Genomic DNA, 23,189 nt, shown 5'->3' on the forward strand with positions numbered 1-23,189 from the left:
TCTACTTGGATATTGTGGATATAATGGGTGTTTTGCTCAGTAATAACAGTGTTTCTACCTGTTAATAATGATTCATATTTATGGACATTTCTGCCTTGTTGCTTATTCTGCACCCTTTAGCTTTGAATGTGAAGTATGTTTCATGTAACAATCGCCGTTTTCAATCGGTGCAGAGGAAGATATGTACGAATTTCCCGTAATTCATGTTTGCTGTTATTCGCTCATTGCCAACAAAAAACAACACAACCCAACACCACAGATAGATTATATAGCGATGGAAAATGTGGAATAAATTAGGTATATTGTACGATATGACAAGAATCAAGTTGAAGGAAATATTCAGCGTTTGTAAAAATAAAAATGTATCTGTGATGAATTTAGTTTTTGTTTTACTTGTAACAATGTTGGATACACACAGTAAACAATGCCAATGCGTCAAATCATGAAGTTCATGCATTTTGGGGTGAGCTTGCATGCAGTTGTGGATGTATCTGTTTGCAGGGTTTAGCGGTCTGGCTACGTACTTACACTGTATTAAGATATTAAAGAGGCCCTATTATGCAAAATACATTTTAATTCACCTCTTGGAACCTGTTTTTGTGTATTTGGGATCCCCATATGTCACAAAAATTTGAAATCAAACCATAGAGTCATGGCAGGGAGATATTTATAAACAATCTTGCCTTCTGATCTCTCTCTCTCTCTCTATGTCCACTACTTGCTGTACACATCCTACCAAGTCAGACCTACACTGTTTCAATATCCATTTCTCTGTTCTCAATTGTTGATGACTGATGATAACAACCAAACCTAACCCCCCCACCCCCCTCCACACCCCGAATTGTAAATAATGTAAATAATTTAATGTATACACCCTGATGATTATCTTGTGTGATGACTGTATTATGATGTTAGTATATATATGATAGTATATATCTGTATCATGAATCAATTTAAGTGGACCCCGACTTAAACAAGTTGAAAAACGTATTCGGGTGTTACCATTTAGTGCTCAATTGTACGGAATATGTACTTCACTGTGCAACCTACTAATAAAAGTCTCAATCAATCAATCAATTCTTCCAAAAATGCTCCAAACTAGCCGTTTGGAACTTGAGACTTAAGTGACGTATTTTGCTTTAGTAACGTCAGCGGGTATCTGTGCTCGTCCGCCATTTTTCTTTACTTGTATTCCAAAGTTGAAGCCATTACAACTCTATCTGATGGTCTAACTTCTTGTTGTGGGGCAGACTGACATGCTAAAATCCTTCGCTGTTGTCATTTCTATTAAAAAGTAGGGTACTTACAGCTGTCAGCAGACTCGATATGAAAGCGCTAAAACTACAACATGGCTGACGGGGTGTTGACGCAGTCAAAGGTGGTTTGGCCCGGAGGACGACTTTTGGATGTAAATAAGGCGCATTCTAAAGAGACAGTCAGAGAGCAGCTTGAAAATGATCTGTAAAACAAAATTCATGCAAATGTTTGACCAAAGCACCACCATTACATGTTTTGTAGACTGCAAGGAAGTGTTTTCAATGGAGAAAAAAAATCATAATACGGTACAGGGTGATTCAAAAACAATACGTCAAAATTATCCCTCGATATTTCATAAATGAAAAACAATAGAAAACCTAGCTTGAACACATTTGTTGTATATAACTTTGAGTATTTATTTCATGCATTACAAGTGCTCAATATGGCCACCACCGGCAACACGGACAACATCAAGACGATATGAGAATTCCTCCCAAACGCGCCCCAGGATGTCGCGATCCACCGATTGCTGCTGTTATTCCCATCTTTCATGTCATCGAGGTCTTCCAGGACTCTTTCCTTGACACAAGCAGCCAGACTCTTTAAACTGTTCTGTTGAGTAGTCGCCATTTTGAGGGTAAATGACCACGAGGTCTTCCTACAATTGAACGGAGCCAAAAGGATTACCGTATTTTTCGGACTATAAGTCGCAATTTTTTTCATAGTTTGGCCGGGCTCCAGTGCGATTTATATATGTTTTTTTCCTTTTTTATTATGCATTTTCGGCAGGTGCGACTTATACTCCGGTGCGACTTATACTCCGAAAAGTACTGTACATGACCACAACGGTGAAATTGTAGCACAATAAAACTTGGATATCTCCTGTACGAAATGACCATTGATTCAGTCTATTACAATGGTATAGAACTGAACAAATGTGTAAAGATTTTGGCGTATTCTTTTTGAATCACCCTGTACCACCCCTTTAAGTCAAGCTCTCAGTCGGCGGAGGAGCACCTCCCCCCTCTGCTTCAGGCCAAGATGAAAGAAAAAAAATATTGATAAAGTATTATTTTCATCTAATCATGGCACGTGCATAATAACACTGACGTGTGACATAATGTTGTGACCGGGTAAATCTACATGTTAATGAAGTGTATTGTCGACAAAAAATAGCGTTGATGACTTCAAGATATATACATCAACATCCTGGTACAGTTCATGGAGATTGACGTACTGCTTGCCAAACTGTACAGCAGGGAGGGGGTTCATATGGCCCCATTCCTGGATGGATCTCACGTAAGAGGAAGGTGGGGGGTTAATCACTTTGCAATGCAGTCTGCTGAAATTGATGGATAGCGCCAATCTACATAGCAACTGACGTTGTGGTCAAGGTTGGAATTGCCACAAAACACATTTTAAGATATTCAACACCCTACTGCCATCTGGCGGCTAAAGTGGATAGTGCATCTCCCAATTCGTCACGTTTCATGTGTCGGGTAAAGCGTGACAAATGGGGCTATATGAATCCCCATTTTACTGTACCAGAGTCACATAGTAAAATGTAAAATACATTCTTTAAAATGTAATGGATTCTTCCATGGCCAATGCACCACTTTTCTAAAAAGTATGTATAAAAATGCACATGTAATTGTATATGTTATGCAAAAATGTATATCTACTTATCTTATAGGAATCAGATGATGAAGATGGTCTACCAAAGAAGAAGTGGCCCACTGTAGATGCTTCATATTATGGAGGAAGAGGAATCGGAGGCATTAAAAGAATGGAGGTGACAAGATGACAAATGCATAATAACAGACTATATGAACATAGCCTGATAAAAAATATATGTGTTTCAAAAGGTGCGATGGGGCGGTAAGGGCTCCACTGAAGAAGGGGCAAAGTTGGAGAAACCGAAGAATGCCGTGGTGAAAATGCCAGAACAGGAATACGAACCCTTCGAGCCAAAACCCAAGAAATCTCCCAAAAAGGCGCCTCAGAACCGGAAGTGGTACACACCCATCCGGGTAAAGAATGCCTTCAGTGTCCACAACTCTGCTTTTCTTCATACTGTTAGGCTAGCCTCAGGATAATCCCAGCACACTGAGCAATGTAGAAAAAGGTTACAGTGTAGTCAGCAGTCAGTATCTGCACGTGCCTTATGTTGGAAAGCGTATTTTTCTACAAATAGCCGTTTATTGACTTATTTTAAGTGTTTATGTATACAACTGCATGACCATGATATTCTCTCTACAAGCATGTATACTTTCCACAAACAAAATAACAGCTTCCCTGGAGCTTACAAGTCTGCCATGTTACAGCTTTTTCCCCAGTGCATTTTTGAGCGCTTGCCAGCCAGTTCGACTGAAATCAGCATTTTTTCTCAACACAAGACTTTGACACATCTAAAGAAATATACTAACATCTACTCCAAACACTGCAGCATTATTAGATTAGGCGCCAGTTATAATTGTGTTATAGCAAGCGAACAGCGCTCTGTGTAACAACACCGGCCATTCATTGGGTAGTGCAGTGCTTACGGTTATCTCTACACACTGCTGGTGGAACTGTACAGCCTGTGTATTTTGTATGAGGCAGCACATCAGGCCCCGGTTCTGCTGTGATTCATGGTGAAACTCTACACTCCTCACAGTCAGTGGTAGGAAAAAGGCCAGTCACTATGCATGCTGACTGTACACACTTATGTAAGGAAAGAAAATTTCCCCTGTTCATCTAAGAATGCCACAAGGATATGCACAAATATTATACTTATGCTTTAGCATATTTTCAAGAGATTTCTTTCAAATGCAACAGTCCCAGTTATTGCTATGATAGTATGAACGTATTTCCTCAAATAGTGGCCTCAACTCTAACACCATGCACCCATTCAGTGCCAGAAAAAAAATATACTGTATTGACTGGAATATAAGGAAGTAGTTATTTACCTTGTAAACCGTCAAGAACGATGGGTTGTCTTAATTTCTAGTACCTCAGGTTTAATTGCTTCTGTGACGCAGCTTGTATCTTTAAAAACCTATATTGCAAAACATTTCAATTAATTGAAATAATTTAAATCCTTACTTGCCCCTCCCACAAAACACCACAATATTAACATTTAACATGACTTTTAAAAAAGAAAACAAACTTTTAGATAATAAATATTGTATAAAAACAATACAATTTATATGTATTACTAACAACTACAGTAGTTTTATGAAGTAATGTGAAGGCAATTTCCTTTGGAGAGTAGACTTCTACGATATCTACTCAAAGTAGATATCGTCAAACACACAATCAGCAGCTTCTCAATATTTTCATGGTCAAATGTCCGCCGTTTGAAGATTATTTTGACCCTTGGCTAGTGTTGGACTCATTCTGCTCCGGTATGGTGCATAGTAGCAGTGCTGGTTATGTTGAACTTGAGCCAAAAGTTAATGCCATGCGAGTCAGACACCTGATGTCTTGGTCCAATCTTACAGTTCACTGTGGCATTTGCCACGCCAACTAACAGCATAATAATTAGCCGAGAGACAGCTTTTATCTCAAAAACCTCATAAGCTGGGGCATTTGAATCTATTGTACTCGTAATCAGGGTGTAGGCTAGTGCACATGTTCGCAGACACATTTTTTCTTACATAGTTGTTACTTCTTCATGCTTTTTGTTGTAATTGTATTGCTGGCCAGTGTCTTTGGTGCATGGAGCGTTCCCAACTGAGCACGGCAACAACTCTCTTTAAAAAGGATATTTTTTTTACAGGTTTTTGGTGAAATCATATGAAAATGAACCAATGTATTCCACCAAGCAGACAACATTTTATATTGGAATATTTGAGTTTCATTACATTATAAGCCAGGAAAGCTGGAAAGCTACCCAATCTCATCCTTGCTTTATGAATTTCTTTTATTATGCACACTCTTATTTTTTATTTCTGGTCCGTGGGACCTGAGACCTCATTACCGAAACACAAATATTAATAGAGCCTTAGCAAACAACAGGAGGCATATGGCACTAAATATAATTGCTTTGATGTTTTAGGCCTTATTGTAGTTGACTATAAACAATGATCTCAAATAGATTTAAAGCCTGAGATTGACTCAATACAAACAAGTCTCCAATATCCTTTTTAAAGCAGGTCCAGCTACTAAACTTCCATTTTGTTCTCCTCTGTTTCGTTTAGGGTAAACTGGATGCTATCTGGGCACTGTTTCGCCGGGGTTATGACCAAGTGTCTTTGATGAGACCCCAGCCCGGTGATCATGTAAGTGGCAATGCACAATGGAACTACTGTCTTAATCCATCATAATCATATCGTCCATCATTTGGCCATCATTGTATTTTTCTACTTCACTCCTCATGTTGGGTTTTGCACTCGAGGTGACATAAGAGCTTTGTCCCAAATCATTTATGCATATAGTGCTTATGCATACCTTGCGTACAGAGGTAGGTAAAGTAGTCAAAAATAGTACTCAAGTAAGGGTAATATGACTCAAGTAAAAGTAAAAAAGTAGTTATCATAATGGAAAGTATTCCGTGAAAAAGAATACTCAAAAAAGCCTATCATTTCTGATTGCACTACAGCTGTAGTGTGTGAGTGAGTGAGTGAGTGAGTGAGTGAGTGAGTGAGAGTTACAGTACTACAGCATGTACCACAATAGATGCACATTTTACAGTCTGCATGACATTATTAAAGGGCTAATGTTAGCGTACGCGCATCTAAAAACAAAAAATGATCTACTACTTACCGCAACCTTTCTTTCCTAGTTGGAAGCGCAATTCTTGTAGGCTGAACTGTGAACATTTCTATACTGACACATAGGACAGCGCTAAATACAGCTGTTATTTTTCCTACTTTTTAAGGTAAACATTGATTGAAGAGGTGGACTGCCTCACGACATACTAAATATGTCACTTTGAAAGTTTGAGTACGGTCATGTGACTGCCAGGCTCCGTTTGATTGGCAGAATGGAATCAAACATCACTGGTGTTTATGTTGGATTGTTGAATCAGAGTCATGTGATAGCACCTGCAGGAACACGTTTTTCTCACAAGCCAGAACATTACGTCTTCGCAAGCAGTATTGAAGTGAAGTGAAGTGAATTATATTTATATAGCGCTTTTCTTTAGTGACTCAAAGCGCTTTGAGCGGAAGCGGGAATCGAACATTGAACCCTCAGGTTGCTGGCACGGCCACTCTACCAACTGAGCCACGCCACCGCTGTAATCAATAGCGTAAAATAAATGTAGCGATCGAAATTAAACTCAGTGTAACGGGGTAAAAGTAGTGTTTCTTCTTCATAAAAATACTAAATACGATGAAGTATGACTCTGACAATACAATTTTTCCAAAAAGTTATTTAAAATACCAGTTTACTTTATACGCTTAATTGTGTTTCATTATATCCATTGAACCATATCCAATTGCATGTACAATCCACAAAGAATGTGAAAATACTAAACATCACAAAATGCCACAATTTTAGATGGTCATTTTGAATATTCCTCTCCGAATATCTTCGGCGATTTCCGTAGATTCGAGATCGGATGACGTCATAATGGGAACGCTTCTGCACTCTGACCATATCATCAGATCAGTCATACTGGAATGCGCAAAAATTGGAGATAGTTGTACTGTTTATCATTCACAATCCTTATGTAAGACAAGAACACATATTTTTTGTTATGCGTTCAAAATCGGAAATAAATAGCTAACAGTTGAGTCAACAGATCAAGGGTCCTTTATCATAAAACCCTCTAAAAAACATCCAGAAACCGCTTTCATTTACATGTTGTGATCTGAATTTTAACCAAGTATGAGCAATATTGTTATTATAAACGCTAACGCAGACGGCCTATTTTAGCGACGCATTGATAGCAGTGAGTTGATGGTAGCATACGCTGCTATTGTTGACACGCTTCTGCTTTGCCTAAAACTTAGTAAAAGTAAATTCTATATTATAATTCATGCATCTCTCACCTGGTAGTAGACAAATGTGGCCATGGACCGAGAGGCTCGTCTACTTTGACATCCCCCGAGATGGCAAAAAAAGCTACTTTTGTTTGTAATTGATTCTTAATCTAAACAGGATTATGTGAGCATCTCGTCTGTTGACATTCCAGTAAGTGTGGAAATTGTAAGTGTATCAGCAAGTGTTTGTTTTAGTTTAGTTTATTATGCTTAGTTTGTATGTTTAGCACCTAGCAATGCACTCGGCTTCTAAAATGTATGTGTTCGAGCTCGAAAATCTGAGGCTCTGCATCATAATTTTTTCCAAAAGTAATCGTTGTTGGCTCTCACAAAGTCTGCTTGATTAGCATTGTTGTTGATGGGGAAGGAATCTGTGGTTCCTAACGCTACGTCACAGATCATGTGATTGGTTTGGTCATTGTCTCTCGAAATGGCTCGGGAATCTCTGTGAGATTAATACTATTTTGATCATATGTATTTACTCGCAAACATGGTAAGTATTTTGGTGTCATAAATAAGATATAAAGTATATGATAATAGCTTCAATAAAGGGGCAACTTGTTTTTCCATTCTACTGATACTCTAAGTAAATATAAGGGTGTAAATGTAGCATGTACTACCTACCTAAGCCTGCATATTATTTTGTATAATACTGTATGAACTTTATGAAGGTACGTTTAGACTGATTTATAGTGCAGTTAGTGTAATATTATGTACAGGATTGATGACACAGCAATTGGTACGTCAAGAACATGCAATTCACGGTAACAAAACAAGCCTAGGTTGTGCGTTTTGGTAAGTGTATTTTCCAAATAAAGCTCAGGTAACACTTATTTAAATTGAAAGATTACATTAAAAGATGCTTGTTTCCACTCATGGTGAACATACAACATTCCACTGCCTGGAAATGAGCTGGCCTGGAGATATTTTTGAGGCTTCATCACAAACCGCATATTGCTTCAGTGGAAAAAGGCATGATTTCTTCTTAGCGATGAAAATTGCGTCATGGAGAACCAACGAAAGTTGGCCTCGCTGGGCAGGAGAGACACAAAAGTGACGAAAATTGACTCCATAATTCTCCAGGTTGCGCTGGTGAAGACGCAGAATCAGGGCGAAATTTAGTCTCTTGAGGGCAGAAAAGGCTGTACTCCTTTGCTTTGCCAAGAAAACACTCTTAAGCGAGGAATTCCTGTTAAAAGAATTATTGGAACCTTTTCTGCAAGAAAGGCATGATTTTTTGACTGGTGTTTGGACCAAGGCCTCATGGCTGAAAGGGAGAGATTAAGATTAGAGGATGAAAAACAAATGATAGTATAAAAACTTGCAGTAATCTACACATATTACCTCTCAACTCTTATCTGTGGATTTCTGAGATTTGGAAATAAAGCAGTAAGTCTCCCAGGTATCAAAGTACAAGGATAAGAGTGAGCCGGCCCTCGTGCAGGTTCTAGAGCACATTTCAGGCCTGTAATGTGAAGCAGGTGTTGATGTGTCTATAAAAGTGTGTGACAATGACCCAGACAGACAGACGGAAGGAAGACGGAATGAGTAAACGTTTTTTTTTTTCCAGACTGCAAACACTAGAGCAGAGTTTCTCAAAAACTAAGCGACGAAAAACAGACAAGATTAAAAAGGGTTATAAGTAAGTCATATATATATGTTTTTAACTTTCAACACTTTAACAGCTTGAGACCTATCCATAGATATATAGGGTTTTTTATGTTATTTGCTCTTTTTTGTAAAAAAACAAACAAAACAAAAAAACATTAAAAATTACTTTTATGATGGAAAAAACACAAAATATGGATCATTTTTAAAAATGAGTTGCGAAGTGGAATACTTTAGATGAGATAATTACATCCTTTAATAGGTCAATAATTTATAATAACACTGATTTTCATGCAGTATTAATTTTGGAACAATGACAGTTTTTTTTTTTTTTTTACATAAACTCACACTATCCCTCCTTTTGTCTGAAAAATGTATATACCGTATTTTTCGGACTATAAGTCGCAGTTTTTTTCATAGTTTGGCCGGGCTCCAGTGCAACTTATATATGTTTTTTTCCTTCTTTATTATGCATTTTCGGCAGGTGCGACTTATACTCCGAAAAATACGGTATATTTTATATATAAAGTACAGGCCAAAAGTTTGGACACACCTTCCCCTCATTCAATGAGTTTTCTTTATTTTCATGACTATTTACATTGTAGCTTGTCACTGAAGGCATCAAACGTATGAATGAACACATGAGGAGTTATGTACCGGTACTTAACAAAAAAAGGTGAAATAATTAAAAACATGTTTTATATTCTAGTTTCTTCAAAATAGCCACCCGTTGCTCTGATTACTGCTTTGCACACACTTGGCATTCTCTCCATGAGCTTCAAGCACACCTGTGAAGTGAAAACCATTTCAGGTGAGTACCTCTTAAAGCTCATGCAGAGAATGCCAAGAGTGTGCGAGAAAGTAATCAGAGGAAAGGGTGGCTATTTTGAAGAAACTAGAATATAAAACATATTTTCACCTTTTTTTGTTAAGTACATAACTCCACATTCATTCATAGTTCTGATGCCTTCAGTGACAATCTACAATGTAAATAGAAATGAAAATAAAGAAAACGCATTGAATGAGGAGAAGTTGTGTCCAAACTTTTGGCCTGTACTGTATATATATATATACAGTATATACATATAATGTTTAAATGTTTTGTTATTCATACTGCTCATGGAGCGGTAAACTTGGATTAAGTTTTCCGTCAAATGTATTTATTCTTTTATCCTATCGGCATTTAAAATAAAATAATTATTCTGTATCTAAATTCTAAACAGACAGCAACTCTCAAAAGCCCACATTTTCAATGGAGCTTCGGAGCATGAGTTGTCGAATCTCTCCTCGCGTACCTAAGCGGTCACGTGGTACAGCCGGGCAGCGAGGCTTCACACGCCATCATTTCCGGCTCTTCCTCTACGTGAAGCAAGCCTCGATACATGCTTCGCGGAAAGGCCCCCTCCATTACTCGACACACGCCTCAGAACCTCACACATCTCGTCACATCACTGGATTAAGTACACTACTACCACTTGCAGGATACGGGTTTGTATGCTTCAAATCGTTCCACCTCTGAGTGGGGTGACACTTGGGGTAGCCTGTCGGACTCTCAGAGTTGCGCATGCCACCCCAGGCCACCCCCGAGACATGCCACTGATAAAAAGCTTAAACAACACATAATACGCGATATAGTGAAGCCGCAATCTTTGAAGCGCGTTGTTGCGGGAGATGATTGGTAATTTATTGATTACTGCTTGCAAACAAAAAATGTTTGGGATTGTCAGAGAGCCTTCTTTCAGCGGGCGCGATCACATGACTCTGTTTCACCTATCCAATGCAAGCACTAGCAGTGTTGATATTAACGATGTTGGAGTATAACACCGTTATTTTTTTCAGTAACGACTAATCTATTTACCGTATTTTTCGGAGTATAAGTCGCACCGGAGTATAAATCGCACCTGCCGAAAATGCATAATAAAAAAGGAAAAAAACATACATAAGTCGCATGTTTTGGGGAAATTTATTTGATAAAACCCAACACCAAGAATAGACATTTGAAAGGCAATTTAAAATAAACAACAGGCTGAATAAGTGTACTTTATATGACGCATAAATAACCAACTGAGAACGTGCCTGGTATGTTAACGTAACATATTATGGTAAGAGTCATTCAAATAACTATAACATATAGAACATGCTATACGTTTACCAAACAATCTGTCACTCCTAATCGCTAAATCCAATGAAATCTTATACGTCTAGTCTCTTACGTGAATGAGCTAAATAATAATATTATTTGATATTTTACGGTAATATGTTAATAATTTCACACATAAGTCGCTCCTGAGTATAAAAAAACTGTGACTTATAGTCCGATAAATACGGTAATTATTGTTCCCATTGCCGTTGCCGTTACTGAGAATGTGAAGTGGCACCTTACTACAGTTTGGTTTAAAGAAGCACAAGCAAGAGCGGGGATGATAAAATGATTGGCAGTAACTGATAAATCCGCTGAAAAAAGGACACGATACACAAGTATCATCTTTCCTCATTGCTGTCCCTCGGTTGTCAGTGTCAGCGCTCCGCAATACGCGCACTCGGACACACACACCCCTCCCCTCAGCCCTCAGTAGACCAGTGTCAATGAAAATGTTGACATAACCGAAATCTAATTATATTTAATCTAATTAGCCACTAAAGTCATCGAGTTGATGGGTGGGACAAGTTCAGAATATATTCAATCACAGTTCTTTAATAGTTTCAGATATGACACTCTTGGGAGGGGTTTGGCGACGAAATAGTAGAGTTTTTTCCTTGTCAGATGAGTTGAGTAGAATTGAGTTTGTGTTTATTTGGTACATGCATGCATACAACATGATACATCACAATTTCCAGTTTCTCTATTCAACATGTTCGAAAAGAAGTAGGAAGAAGCAGAGCTTATTTAATCCTACCCCTTTTCCTTTACACAGCAGTTGCTAAAACTTATGTTCACTTCCTGTTCTCAATTTATTCACAATATACTCCATAAGTAATAACATTAAAAATAATTAAATTAATAATAATTACTGGGATAAGTTGATTGGCAACACTAAAATTGGCCCTAGTGTGTGAATGTGAGTGTGAATGTCGTCTGTCTATCCGTGTTGGCCCTGCGATGAGGTGGCGACTTGTCCAGGGTGTACCCCGCCTTCCGCCCGATTGTAGCTGAGATAGGCTCCAGCGCCCCCCGCCACCCCGAAGGGAATAATCTGTAGAAAATGGATGGATAATAATTACTGAACTAAGTTAACTAAGTTATAGGGGACGGCGTGGCGAAGTTGGGAGAGTGGCCGTGCCAGCAATCTGAGCGTTACTGGTTCAATCCCCACCTTCTACCTTCCTAGTCACGTCCGTTGTGTCCTTGAGCAAGACACTTCACCCTTGCTCCTGATGGGACTGGTTAGCGCCATGCATGGCAGCTCCTGCCATCAGTGTGTGAATGTGTGAGTGTGTGTGTGAATGGGTGAATGTGGAAAATAGTATCAAAGCGCTTTGAGTTCCTTTAAAGAGGTAGAAAAGCGCTATACAAGTACGACCCATTTACCATTTACCATATTTCATATGGTGAGATACATAAGATTATCTAGAAAATTAATGGCTGGATGAAATAAATTCTGATTGTTTATCATGGTTTTTCTTCTTTGTACTTTGTAAACACTTCAAGTTTGAAGAGTTTCTTGAAGTGGATCATATTAGTACATTGTTTGATTTATTTGCTTAATCCATTCCATAATTTAATTCCACACACTGGTATACTGAAGGTTTTAAGTGTTGTATGTGCATACAAATGTTTTAAATTAAATTTATGTATATGCATATCATATGGCACACTCCAATCTATTGGGTTCAGATAAATGCCAAATGTTCTAAAATACTGTATACAATGTTTTTATTCTTCGATCGGTTAATATAAATATCTTTCACATGAAAGATGTTATCGAACATGAATAGTGTATAAAATAACGAAATAGATGTATATATTAACATATATATATATATGTATATATATATATATATATATATATATATATATATATACATACACATACATACATACATATGTATATATATATATGTATATATACATGTATATATGTGACAATACCAACTATATATATATATATATGGATATATATATGTGTGTGTATATATATACATATATACATACATACATACATGTATATATATATATATATATATATATATATATATATATATATATATATATATATATATATATATATATATATATATATATATATGTGCATGTTTGTGACAATACCGACAAAATGTATGTTTCTTTTGTTGTTACATACAATTATTTGAGCACCATAATAAAGTAAATTAACACAGTAAATTATTTAGTTTTTTCCCAAAGCACTTCTGTGTCTAAAACTTATTCCCTGAGTTTGTAAAGAATACATAAATGTATTTAAATATCAGTAATGTAACAATATGAAAGCGTCAAAAACACAGATATTTCTGAAACTAAACAGAAGGGAACCAAAAACTATAGATCTTATTATGTTAATATCGATCCAACGCTGATATCAGGTTTGGTATCGATACCGTCGATACGAGAACCCCCAGTTTCTTGAAGAACAGAAGCTAGTATGGCAGCAAAAGGTGTACATATGTTCTTATATTGTCAGTTTCTGTAGATGTTGTCATGTAACTTATCAAGTCCAAAGTACATGAATAATTCTCAAACAGTTTATTCAAATACGAGGGCAATAAGTTGTCATTTAAAGTCTCTCAATAGGCCACTTAGCTGTGAAGGAGGAGATGCACTGTGCAGTAAGAAGCTGTTTATAATTAGTGGTTTATGGTCGGCTAATTTACATGCCTGGAGTTCTTAAAGATTTATGAAAAATGCAGATATCAAATGAGGCACACAGTCCTTTCCGCTCTCCCTGCAACGAACCCAGTAACCTCTGCTCCAAACCACATCATTTATATTGACGTCAGCGCACATGAGCTTGAGTTGCTTGCTCACTAAAGAAACACACACAGTCAAAATAACTTACTAGTTCTTATAAATAATTTATTCACTTAACATAAGCCTCCTCATGGGGGCATTTAGCTGTCTAAAAATGAGGTAATAGCACACAACATGCTTAATTATATGACATTGATGAGACTCTAGAGCAGGGGTGTCAAACTGGTTTTCATTGAGGGCCACATCGCAGTTACGGTTGCCCTCAGAGGGCCGCGTTTAACAATGAGTAATATATGAATATACATGTATATATATATAATACATTATAAATAAAGTTGATTTGATTTGATTTGATTAACAATATATTTTTTTACTTAATCTGCAAAAAAAGTATTTAAATTTTACTTTAAAAACTGGCAGCTTAGTCACCAGAATTTTATAGGTAAAAGCAGTGTTTTTTTTACAGAATATAAAAAAAATTAATAAATGGAATGGAATGGAGACCCCGCCTTCCGCCCGATTGTAGCTGAGATAGACTCCAGCGCCCCCCGCGACCCCAAAAGGGAATAAGCGGTAGAAAATGGATGGATGGATGGAGAAACAATAAAACTGTTTTTAGCGGTTAAATTCAAGCAACACAGCTGCCAATTTGTTGGTTTTTTACCGTAAAATCTTGTTGTTTTAATGTTTTTTTTCTTTGTTTTTTAATGTTTTAGTGTCTTACTGTTTATGGAAAAAAACAGTACCAAAGTTGATTTTACGGTAAAAACCTCAGTCGGCGGAATTTAACCGTAAAATCTATTGTCAATTTTACAGTATACAATTTGATTGATCATTTGTTTTGAAATCATAAGTCAAGCAGATATATGAGTATGGTATTTATCTTTATTTTAACAAAAAATATTTTGGGAATACATGATAATACAATATTTTGATTTTGAGAATATTGAATTTTAAAAGATATGCAGTTGCATGCAGTCCATGATTTTTAATGTCAAAAGGGAAAGAACAAATATATTCAGTAAGAAAAGATGAAGCATTTTATTAACACATATTATTTCCAGGCCACATAAAATCACGTGGCGGGCCAGATTTGGCCGCCGGGCCTTGAGTTTGACACCTGTGCTCGAGAGAGACTCTTTTTTTTTCATATTATACCCTTTACATTCATTGCAATTTTGTTCTCCTATGGAGAATTTTTAAAACATTGTACTCTGGTAAATGACTACTTGCCAGGATCCTTTGGAGCTAGGGTGCCAAAGTCAGGATTTAAGAGTCATCTGGAGTACCAGCTGGCTAGACATGCTCTCACACAGGCATAAAAAAAATACACACACACACACACACACACACACAAAGTTAGACTAATGTCACTGCCGCCACCTCTGCCCATATGTACTTCTGATTGGACACCTGTGTCTATATACCCTTAAAGTATGCTTGTGTGTGTCCTTAATGCAACTTAACTGATGGACTCAGACAAGCGGTTCAATAGAACAAAAAAAGTCAAGTGAGTCACAAATTCGAAGGCACGAAATGGCAATTATAGACAAAGAAAAAGCAAATCCCAAATGAGACACATTATAGAGAATAAACAAAGACTCAATTAGATACTATGAGCCAATGTTTAACACAAGGAACAATGAAACAAATCTGAACTACTACGCTTGTGTGCAGAGGATTGTGTCTCTTAAGTGAGCAGAATAAGGAGTGCAACCATTAAGTGTCTGTCTTCATGGACATGCAGAATATATGCTGATTATCAGAATGCCCACAATACCGTGTGGAGGAGATGCAAATATAAACATTTAGCACTCACAATGTGATTTATCAAGATTAAAACTGTTCCGTAGCCGCTTTTTTGCATGGGTTTTGTTTGGCCTAAAATCTGGGTGCAAACTAGCACATTTATGCACAAATGGCTGTGAAAAAGGAGACTGCGCTGTAAAGACAGACAATCGATAGAGAGAATATTTTGTCTGTGTTTTTGTGTCGGCTGCCACTTTGTTTAGCTATCATCCTAATGTCGTTGGCTGAGGTTAGACTCATTCTGCTTCAGTAGGGTGCAGACTAGCAGTGATACGCTCCAATTGTCAATAAAGTTGCTGACACACTCGGTCATGTTTTTGATGATGTATGATTTTAATCATCCACTTCTTCACAGCACTACCCTTTAAACCCACTTTCTTCCTACTCGTGTATGGAAAACAAACGTATGTTGATATCTAGCAATAAGCTAATGCTAGCAAGTAAGACCAGATGTTGTGGTCGGATCTTACAGTTTGTAATTCAAATGTTTGTTTGCTACTTAAAGCATAACAACCACAGCTCTTATCTCAAGAAACTCTTAAGTTGAGGTACCACTCAAAGCAAACTCAAGGCCCAGGGACCAGATCTGGTCCGCCACATCATTTTATGTGGGCCGCGAACGCCTGGAAATGGCATGTCTCTATAAAGTACCTTATCTCTTCTTACTAAATGTATTCCTTCTTTCCATTTTGACAGAAACAAATGTATGTATTACATGAAATTGCATATACCTTTTAGACTGTAATATTATCCAATATTCCAACAAATATTATATTATTATATTTTTAATTAAAATTAGATTCTCTAATATCTGCTTGACTTTTGATTTCAGAGCAAGTTATCCATTACATTATACACTGTAAAAATAATTTAACAGTAACATTTACGGTGATTTCACAGCACATTACTCTTAATTGAAAAAAACTCTAAGAAAGTTTTTATGGTAAAATTCTGTCAACTGAGCTGACAGTTTTTTTACTGTAAAATCTACAGTTGTATTTACGGTGTATTACTGTAAATGGAAAAACGATACCAGTTGCAGATATTAAACACATTTTACTTTAAAATGTATACTTTTTTTTTTGACAACATATTACTGGAAATGGAAAAAACGTGGTATTCTTTTTTCATTTCCAGTAATATGATGTTAAAAAAACCTATACATTTTACAGTAAAATTCTGACTTTTTCCCATTTACCGTAATATGTTGTAAAAACAGTGTATATTTTACAGTTAAATTCTGGTAACTTCATTGCCAGTTTTTCACTGTAAAATCTGCAGGGTTTTTTTTATAGTCTACGTCAAAAATAAAGTATATAACATAATCAAAAGTAGAGGCAAATTAAAGTTAAAGTCCCAACAATAGTCACACACACTAGGTGTGGTGAAATGATCCTCTGCATTTGACCCATCCCCTTGTTCACCCCCTGAGAGGTGAGGAGAGCAGTGAGCAGCAGCAGTGGCCGCGCTCGGGAATCATTTGGTGATTTAACCCACAATTCCAACCCTTGATGCTGAGTGCCAAGCAGGGAGGTAATGGGTCCCATTTTTATAGTCTTTGGTATGACTCGGCCGGGGTTTGAACTCACAACCTTCCGGTCTCAGGGCGGAGACTCTAACCACAAGGCCACTGAGCTGCATATATTATTTGCTGTTATATGGAGCCCTCTGAGGGCAGCCATAACTGTGATGAGCCCTCAATGAAAATGAGTTTGGCACCCCTGACTTAAACCAAAACAATTAGCTGAGAGACAGCTCTCATCTCAAAACAGTTTAAGTTGAGGTACCAAAATGAGGTGCAGGTTTAAAAATGGCCCCTTTTGACACACCTAGCTGTCCTATGTTAGATCACAACCAGTTCTCTGATGTATTTCTCTTCAACTTCAGGGTCGATGCATCAACTTCACAAGAGTGAAAGAAGGCTCCCATCCAGCCAAGTCGGCGCCTCGCTCCCCAATCCACACGCCCTCACCACCTGTGCCTGACTACCACCGCGCCGAGTCCCCTACAATCTCCAGCCCTCCCGCCAAAGCCCCCCCTGTGGCCAACCTACCACCAGGGCCGCCTCCGTCCCGCACACCCCCCGGGCTTCCCTGTCCACCGCCGTCGCGTCCACCACCCAGCCTGCGACCATGAATGAGCCAGGTAATAAGCCCGCCCCCATTCGCTGACTGACCACTCTGTTGACCCTCGGTCTGACGTCAGTCCTCCAGACGCAGGTTCTTCTGCTATTCCCTGAAGATCATCATCACCTGATCAATTACGGCTTATTTTGCTCTCTCTCGTACGGCTGTCAAGATGAAAGATTCTTAACATAATCAGTGAGGCCTTCAATGACTTTGTATGCTTGCAGTTTCTATGCAACTAACACCAGGAGTGTTACACCTTCAACACTATGCACTCATTTGAGTCACATGTTAAGTTTTGTTTGCGTTCTTTCCTGAGAACTTAAAGACCATGTTTTCCATTAAAAAAAAAAAATAACATAACGCCCCGTCGACAGAAATGATCCAAAAACACACAAACACTATGAAACACATACAGTGAGGAAATGCTGCAATCACAAAAAACACAGCAAAATAAAAAAAAAAATTGCACTCAAGCCCCCAAAAACAGCTGCAAATGAGAATTGCTGAAAGTTTAATGAACAAAATGGAGGTTAACTAGTTGTTTTCAGGTTTGTGTTTGTTGTGCATGTTTCCTGTTGTTTTGTGGCGTTTTTTTTTATTTTTGGATCAGTTTTCCCTCTGTTGGCCACCCTAGAAATAAACTTCAGAATTACGTTTTGTTTTTTTCGGACCATAAGGCGCAACAGATTATAATGGCCCACTGCCGTTAAGCGGGTCTATTCAGGTCTATTTTCATACAAAAGGCACCTTAAAAGGGGTCATATTATGATTTAAAACACTTCCTTGTGGTCTACATAACATGTAATGGTGGTTCTTTGGTCAAAATGTTGACTAGCAGACCATCTTCAAGTCGCTTTCTGGCCATCTCTTCAGGATGCACCTTTTTGTGGACGGTCTTATTTACGTGGCTCCACTTTGACAGCGTCTTCTCCCCGTCATCTTTGTCGTACCGTTAGTTTTGAGCGCTTTCATAGCAAGTCTATTGACAAATACAAGTTAGAACTGTACCCTATTTTAAATTACAAATGGCAATATCGAGGATGAATGCCCCACAACAACAGCATAGAGAAAAAGAAGGAGCTTATTGACAACACGCGGACTACAATGGCGGACGCACGCACATTTTCGGGACTTATGCAGATCCCAAATACACATCAGCAGGTACCAATAGGTAGGAAAAGTTGGTTTTGCATTTTGTTGCGAAACAAAACACCAGATAATGTCTCCTAATAGGTGCCATTTTGGATTCTTTATACACACACTATAATAATACCCGTATGTTGAAGCACAGTACGTCTGACTACAGTAGCCGTGATGCTCCATCAATCCATCAGGGGGTGCAGCTTTGTAGCTTACCAAAGTCATACTAAAACATATTGACAGATTTTTGAGCGCCGTGTGTTGCTTGCTTACGGGTACTTGCTAGCGTCATTTATTTAACAGTACACACATACTTTTTGTGTGACTGCCATCCACTGGTCACACTAATTACACCATTTATTAAATAAAATTGCTTCGATGGTCGGTAAGCACAACCACAATGAATCCGTATATTAGGCGCACCCGGTTATAAGGCAAACTGTCCATTTTTGAGAAAATTAAAGGATTTTAAGTGCGCCTTATAGTCCGAAAAATACGCTAGTACGATGACTTTTTATTTTGTACACTTTTTTTGTGTATGTCTAGTCTGATACAAAGTGAACGAGGTGATGCAGGGGAACCTAAACAGGATGATTGTTGCAGGACAGCAAAAGCCTCTACGGACCAAAGTCAACACACGCAATACGATTTTTTGATTTGTTTGATCAACTACTGAGTGATGCCTTTGCCATCGATAATTCAAGTGAAAAGTAATTAGAACCCGAGCAGTTTTTTCAGAATTGATTGGATCGTTTGCTCACAAATGTTGGTGCTAATTTTGCTAACATGCTAAATCAGCACATTTGTTCTTCAGGAAAGGTATGAGTTTAAAGCAACATGGTTTTGCAACATGCAATAACAGGGAAGTGTACAGAAGTTGTTTTTTTAGGATGGTTTGGGTTTTGTTTTTGTTTTTACATTCTTTTTTCATGATGCATTTTTTTAATGGTTAATTAGAGGCTTTGGATTTCGTAATTTGATTTAGAGCACAGCAGTATGTCTTTGGTTATGTATCTGCGCACATAATAGACGGCTGGATGTTTTTTGTTAGCATGCATGGAATGGAAAAGTCATGACTTCAAAGCTGCCATAAATCAGGTTATCTCTCCTCATCTTTTACTTGTTTGTTTGTTTTTCTAATATTTTGACACAATTCTGATATTTTATAAGTTTATATGTTATGTCTACAGTTTTATCCTCAGCGGTCACATTGCAACTGCAGGGCAGTTCACAGAGCATCTAATTTATTACAGCCTTCCCGAGAGAAATAGAGGCGAGTACTTGAATATCGACAAGCACCGACATGGACACTGTGCGCAGTCTAGAAACAGCTAAAAACTCAAACAAGGCCTACCAGTTTTTTATCACCTCAGTGCATTGTTTATCTTTCTGCATTTGATGATGTTTGAATAAAATATGAACTTACTGGACACAACATTAGGTACACCTGCATCAGCATTGCAAGAAGTAAATAAAATATTATTATATCCAAGTCTACATTCTAAAAAGAGTGAACCGTTTCACTGGATATGATTACCATATTTACCAGAATATATGGTGCTCTTTTTCCCCGAGAAGATGGGGTCGTCTTATATTTAAAGTCCGGAGATATTTATGTGCAAACCAGCAGGTGGCGCCAATTGACCTGCAACACACAGACCTGTTCCGAAAAAAAAATTCCAAGTCCAATGTACCGGTTGTTTATTCGCTGATATTGAAAATTGATTACCTATATATTTTTAATGTCAAATTTGTCTTAAAAAATATTTTTCTAAAAGAAAGTACCCCCTCCTTCCGTCCGAGTGCAGCTGGAATAGGCTCCGGCACCCAGAGAGGGACAAGCAGTAGAAAACGGATGGATAGATGGATGGATGGATATGATATTATTTAAAGTGGCTTGTTTTATTGGGCGCAGGACAGGCCTATGCAAAAATCCAAATTGAATTTGCAATACCACAAAAAGTAGAATTGCAAGTAAAATTCCAATTGAAGGAAGTATAATTGAAATTCTAGACAATTTGTATTAATTATTATTTGTATTTTGTTTTTTATTATTTATTTATCAGTTGAACACAATTATAACTGTATCCAATACATATTTCATATTTACATTTTCATGTACACATATTTTATTTACAGAAAATAGTTTTACTGACTGCATCATCTATAAAACATATTACTTAGTTTTATTTAGTTGAATGTATTATAGCTTTCAAATGAGGAAAAATGGTGGATAAATACTTCCATTCCCAGAGTATTAAAAATGAAGAGAATTTTTTTGTAATTTTAGTGTTGTAAAGTATTTTTTGTAGTTAAGCCAAAACTTTTGTTGAACGTGAAATATTATTACAATTACTTGGCTATATGGAATGTCTTTGAATTGCAATTAATTTAATTCCACTTCCTGTAATCCCAATTGAACATCCTGTGGGGCGGAGCCTATTCAATTCAAATTGTTCAAATTCATTGAATTGTAAAGCCAAATTTAGAATTTTGCACACGCGTTGGATGCTTAGTCATTTGTATGCCATGAGGGTCTGTAGGAGTGCCTAATGAAGTGTCCTGAATGTATATTGAAGGGGTTTTTTAAAAAGTTGGTACAGTATTCCTTTAATACTCATCGCCTTACATTTTGTTCTTGTTTTGTTTTTGTCTTGCATTCAGTTATTCAACATGTACCAATGGTGTACCAATGGTGTTCCAATATACATTCCAAACAATTACCAATGTTGCCATAAAAAAAGTATTTGGATGACAATGCATTTATACGTCACTGTGTCTGTCTATCAAGTATGCAACTATTTTTCAGCAACAATTGTTCTTCTGCTGCCAGAAGGAAGGAAGGAGTTGTCCTCTTTTTCACGTCATACAATATACTGTATATCTTTTTGAATGCACTTGGTAGCACTCTTTTTCTCACATTATGTTGTGAAGGTGTCATTATTACATACTCCCAAGACTCATATACTGTATGGTCTTGGCCTCAAGACAATGAACAGCCATTATTGCAGTGGTTGAAATGTAAGTACATGATATTGTATGCATAAACAGCAGATATACATGTTTGTTTGTTTTTTACTGGTCTGATCTTTTGAACCGTATCAATAAAGGTTGACTTCCAAGCTTCTATCTAAATGTTTCTCTATTATATTTTAAATTGTGACAGAAGTCTCTGACATGTTTTACTTGGAGTGGGGTTAAAATATGACATAATAAATGAATAGATGATGTAATGAATGCTAATCAAAGTAGTTTTCACTGGGTGCTACATCGCAGTTATGTTTGGCCCCAGCCAATAATGTGCCGTGTGTCATGATCACACACTTTGTTCATTTCCTGTGTGTGGTATTGGTTGTACTTTCTGTTTTGTAGCACCTTTACTTTCTGTTCCTTGTCCTACCAGCACACCTGTTCCTCATTGTTAATTAGTACTATTTAGTTCCACTTTGACCCCTCATTGTGGCTATTTGTGTGCTCCTTCAACTTTTTTTTCCTGTCCCTAATTAAAAGGGGTTACTTGCACGTCGTCTGCCGTCTCTACAGTTTGGGGTCACGCTGCCAGCAACCATGTGAGGACATGACACAGATTATGCAAAATCAACAACGAAGTACGCAATCAATCAATCAATCAAAGTTTATTTATATAGCCCTTAATTAAAAGTGCTTCAAATTACTTTACAAACCTGAACAACATCCCTTGTTCTGAACCCACATCCGGGCAAGGAAAAAACTCCAAAAGTCCACAATGGAAAGAAGAAGAAACCTTGGGAAGGGGCAGCAGATGTGGGGACCCCTCCTCCTGTAATGGATGCCAAGTGGGTACAGTTATTGCATTATTCGGACACCAAGGACACCTCTGTCTCCTTGGACGTATCCTCGCTCAGCCATGCGGACTGGACACTGGCGGAGAGTTGGTGGGCGGCCGAGGGTGGAGTCGGCTCTCTTGGTTGCTTTGTAGGGTCTGCTCCTGTCTCTGGCCATGCTCCCCCCACCCCAGCAGACGATGGCATGGAACACCGCAGAGGCCACCACAATGTATATGTTTTCTTATTTTTTGTTGTTTTACTTTTGTGGCTGTGTGTAGAAGTGGCTGGTTGCATCAGCTCTGCTCTTTTAATGTCCTTTGATGTTTCCCTCTTACACACATGTTTGTGTGCTATGGCTATGAGTTTTTTTTCCTTGGCCTCAGTCTGGACCCCCTCTCCAGGGACCCAGGCTTAGACTGAATTTTTTTTTCTCACCCTCTCTCCTCCCCCAGCGTTTACCTGTTTCTCACCTTTTTTGTAAGGGGCGCCAGAAGTTGGCAGACTCGTCAGCGATCCTGTTCTGTCTCCCTATAATGTTTGTCCGCTC

The 23,189-nt window shown here is 37.8% G+C and overlaps 1 protein-coding gene across 2 annotated transcripts in view; it reads left to right on the top strand.

Moving 5' to 3' along the window:
* The window catches only part of antxr1c (ANTXR cell adhesion molecule 1c), an 85,688-nt gene extending 63,737 nt beyond the window's left edge, over positions 1-21,951 (top strand). For both annotated transcript variants that reach the window (XM_061967389.2, XM_061967390.1), the window contains 4 exons: positions 2,951-3,049; positions 3,123-3,287; positions 5,439-5,519; positions 17,455-21,951. In XM_061967389.2, the coding sequence (XP_061823373.1) occupies positions 2,951-3,049; positions 3,123-3,287; positions 5,439-5,519; positions 17,455-17,703 (594 nt within the window). In that variant the 3' untranslated portion in view covers positions 17,704-21,951. The remainder of the gene's footprint in view (positions 1-2,950; positions 3,050-3,122; positions 3,288-5,438; positions 5,520-17,454) is intronic.
* The last annotated feature ends 1,238 nt before the right edge of the window (positions 21,952-23,189 follow it).

This window comes from Nerophis lumbriciformis, linkage group LG11, assembly GCF_033978685.3.
Source record: "Nerophis lumbriciformis linkage group LG11, RoL_Nlum_v2.1, whole genome shotgun sequence".
NCBI classification, from domain to species: domain Eukaryota; kingdom Metazoa; phylum Chordata; class Actinopteri; order Syngnathiformes; family Syngnathidae; genus Nerophis; species Nerophis lumbriciformis.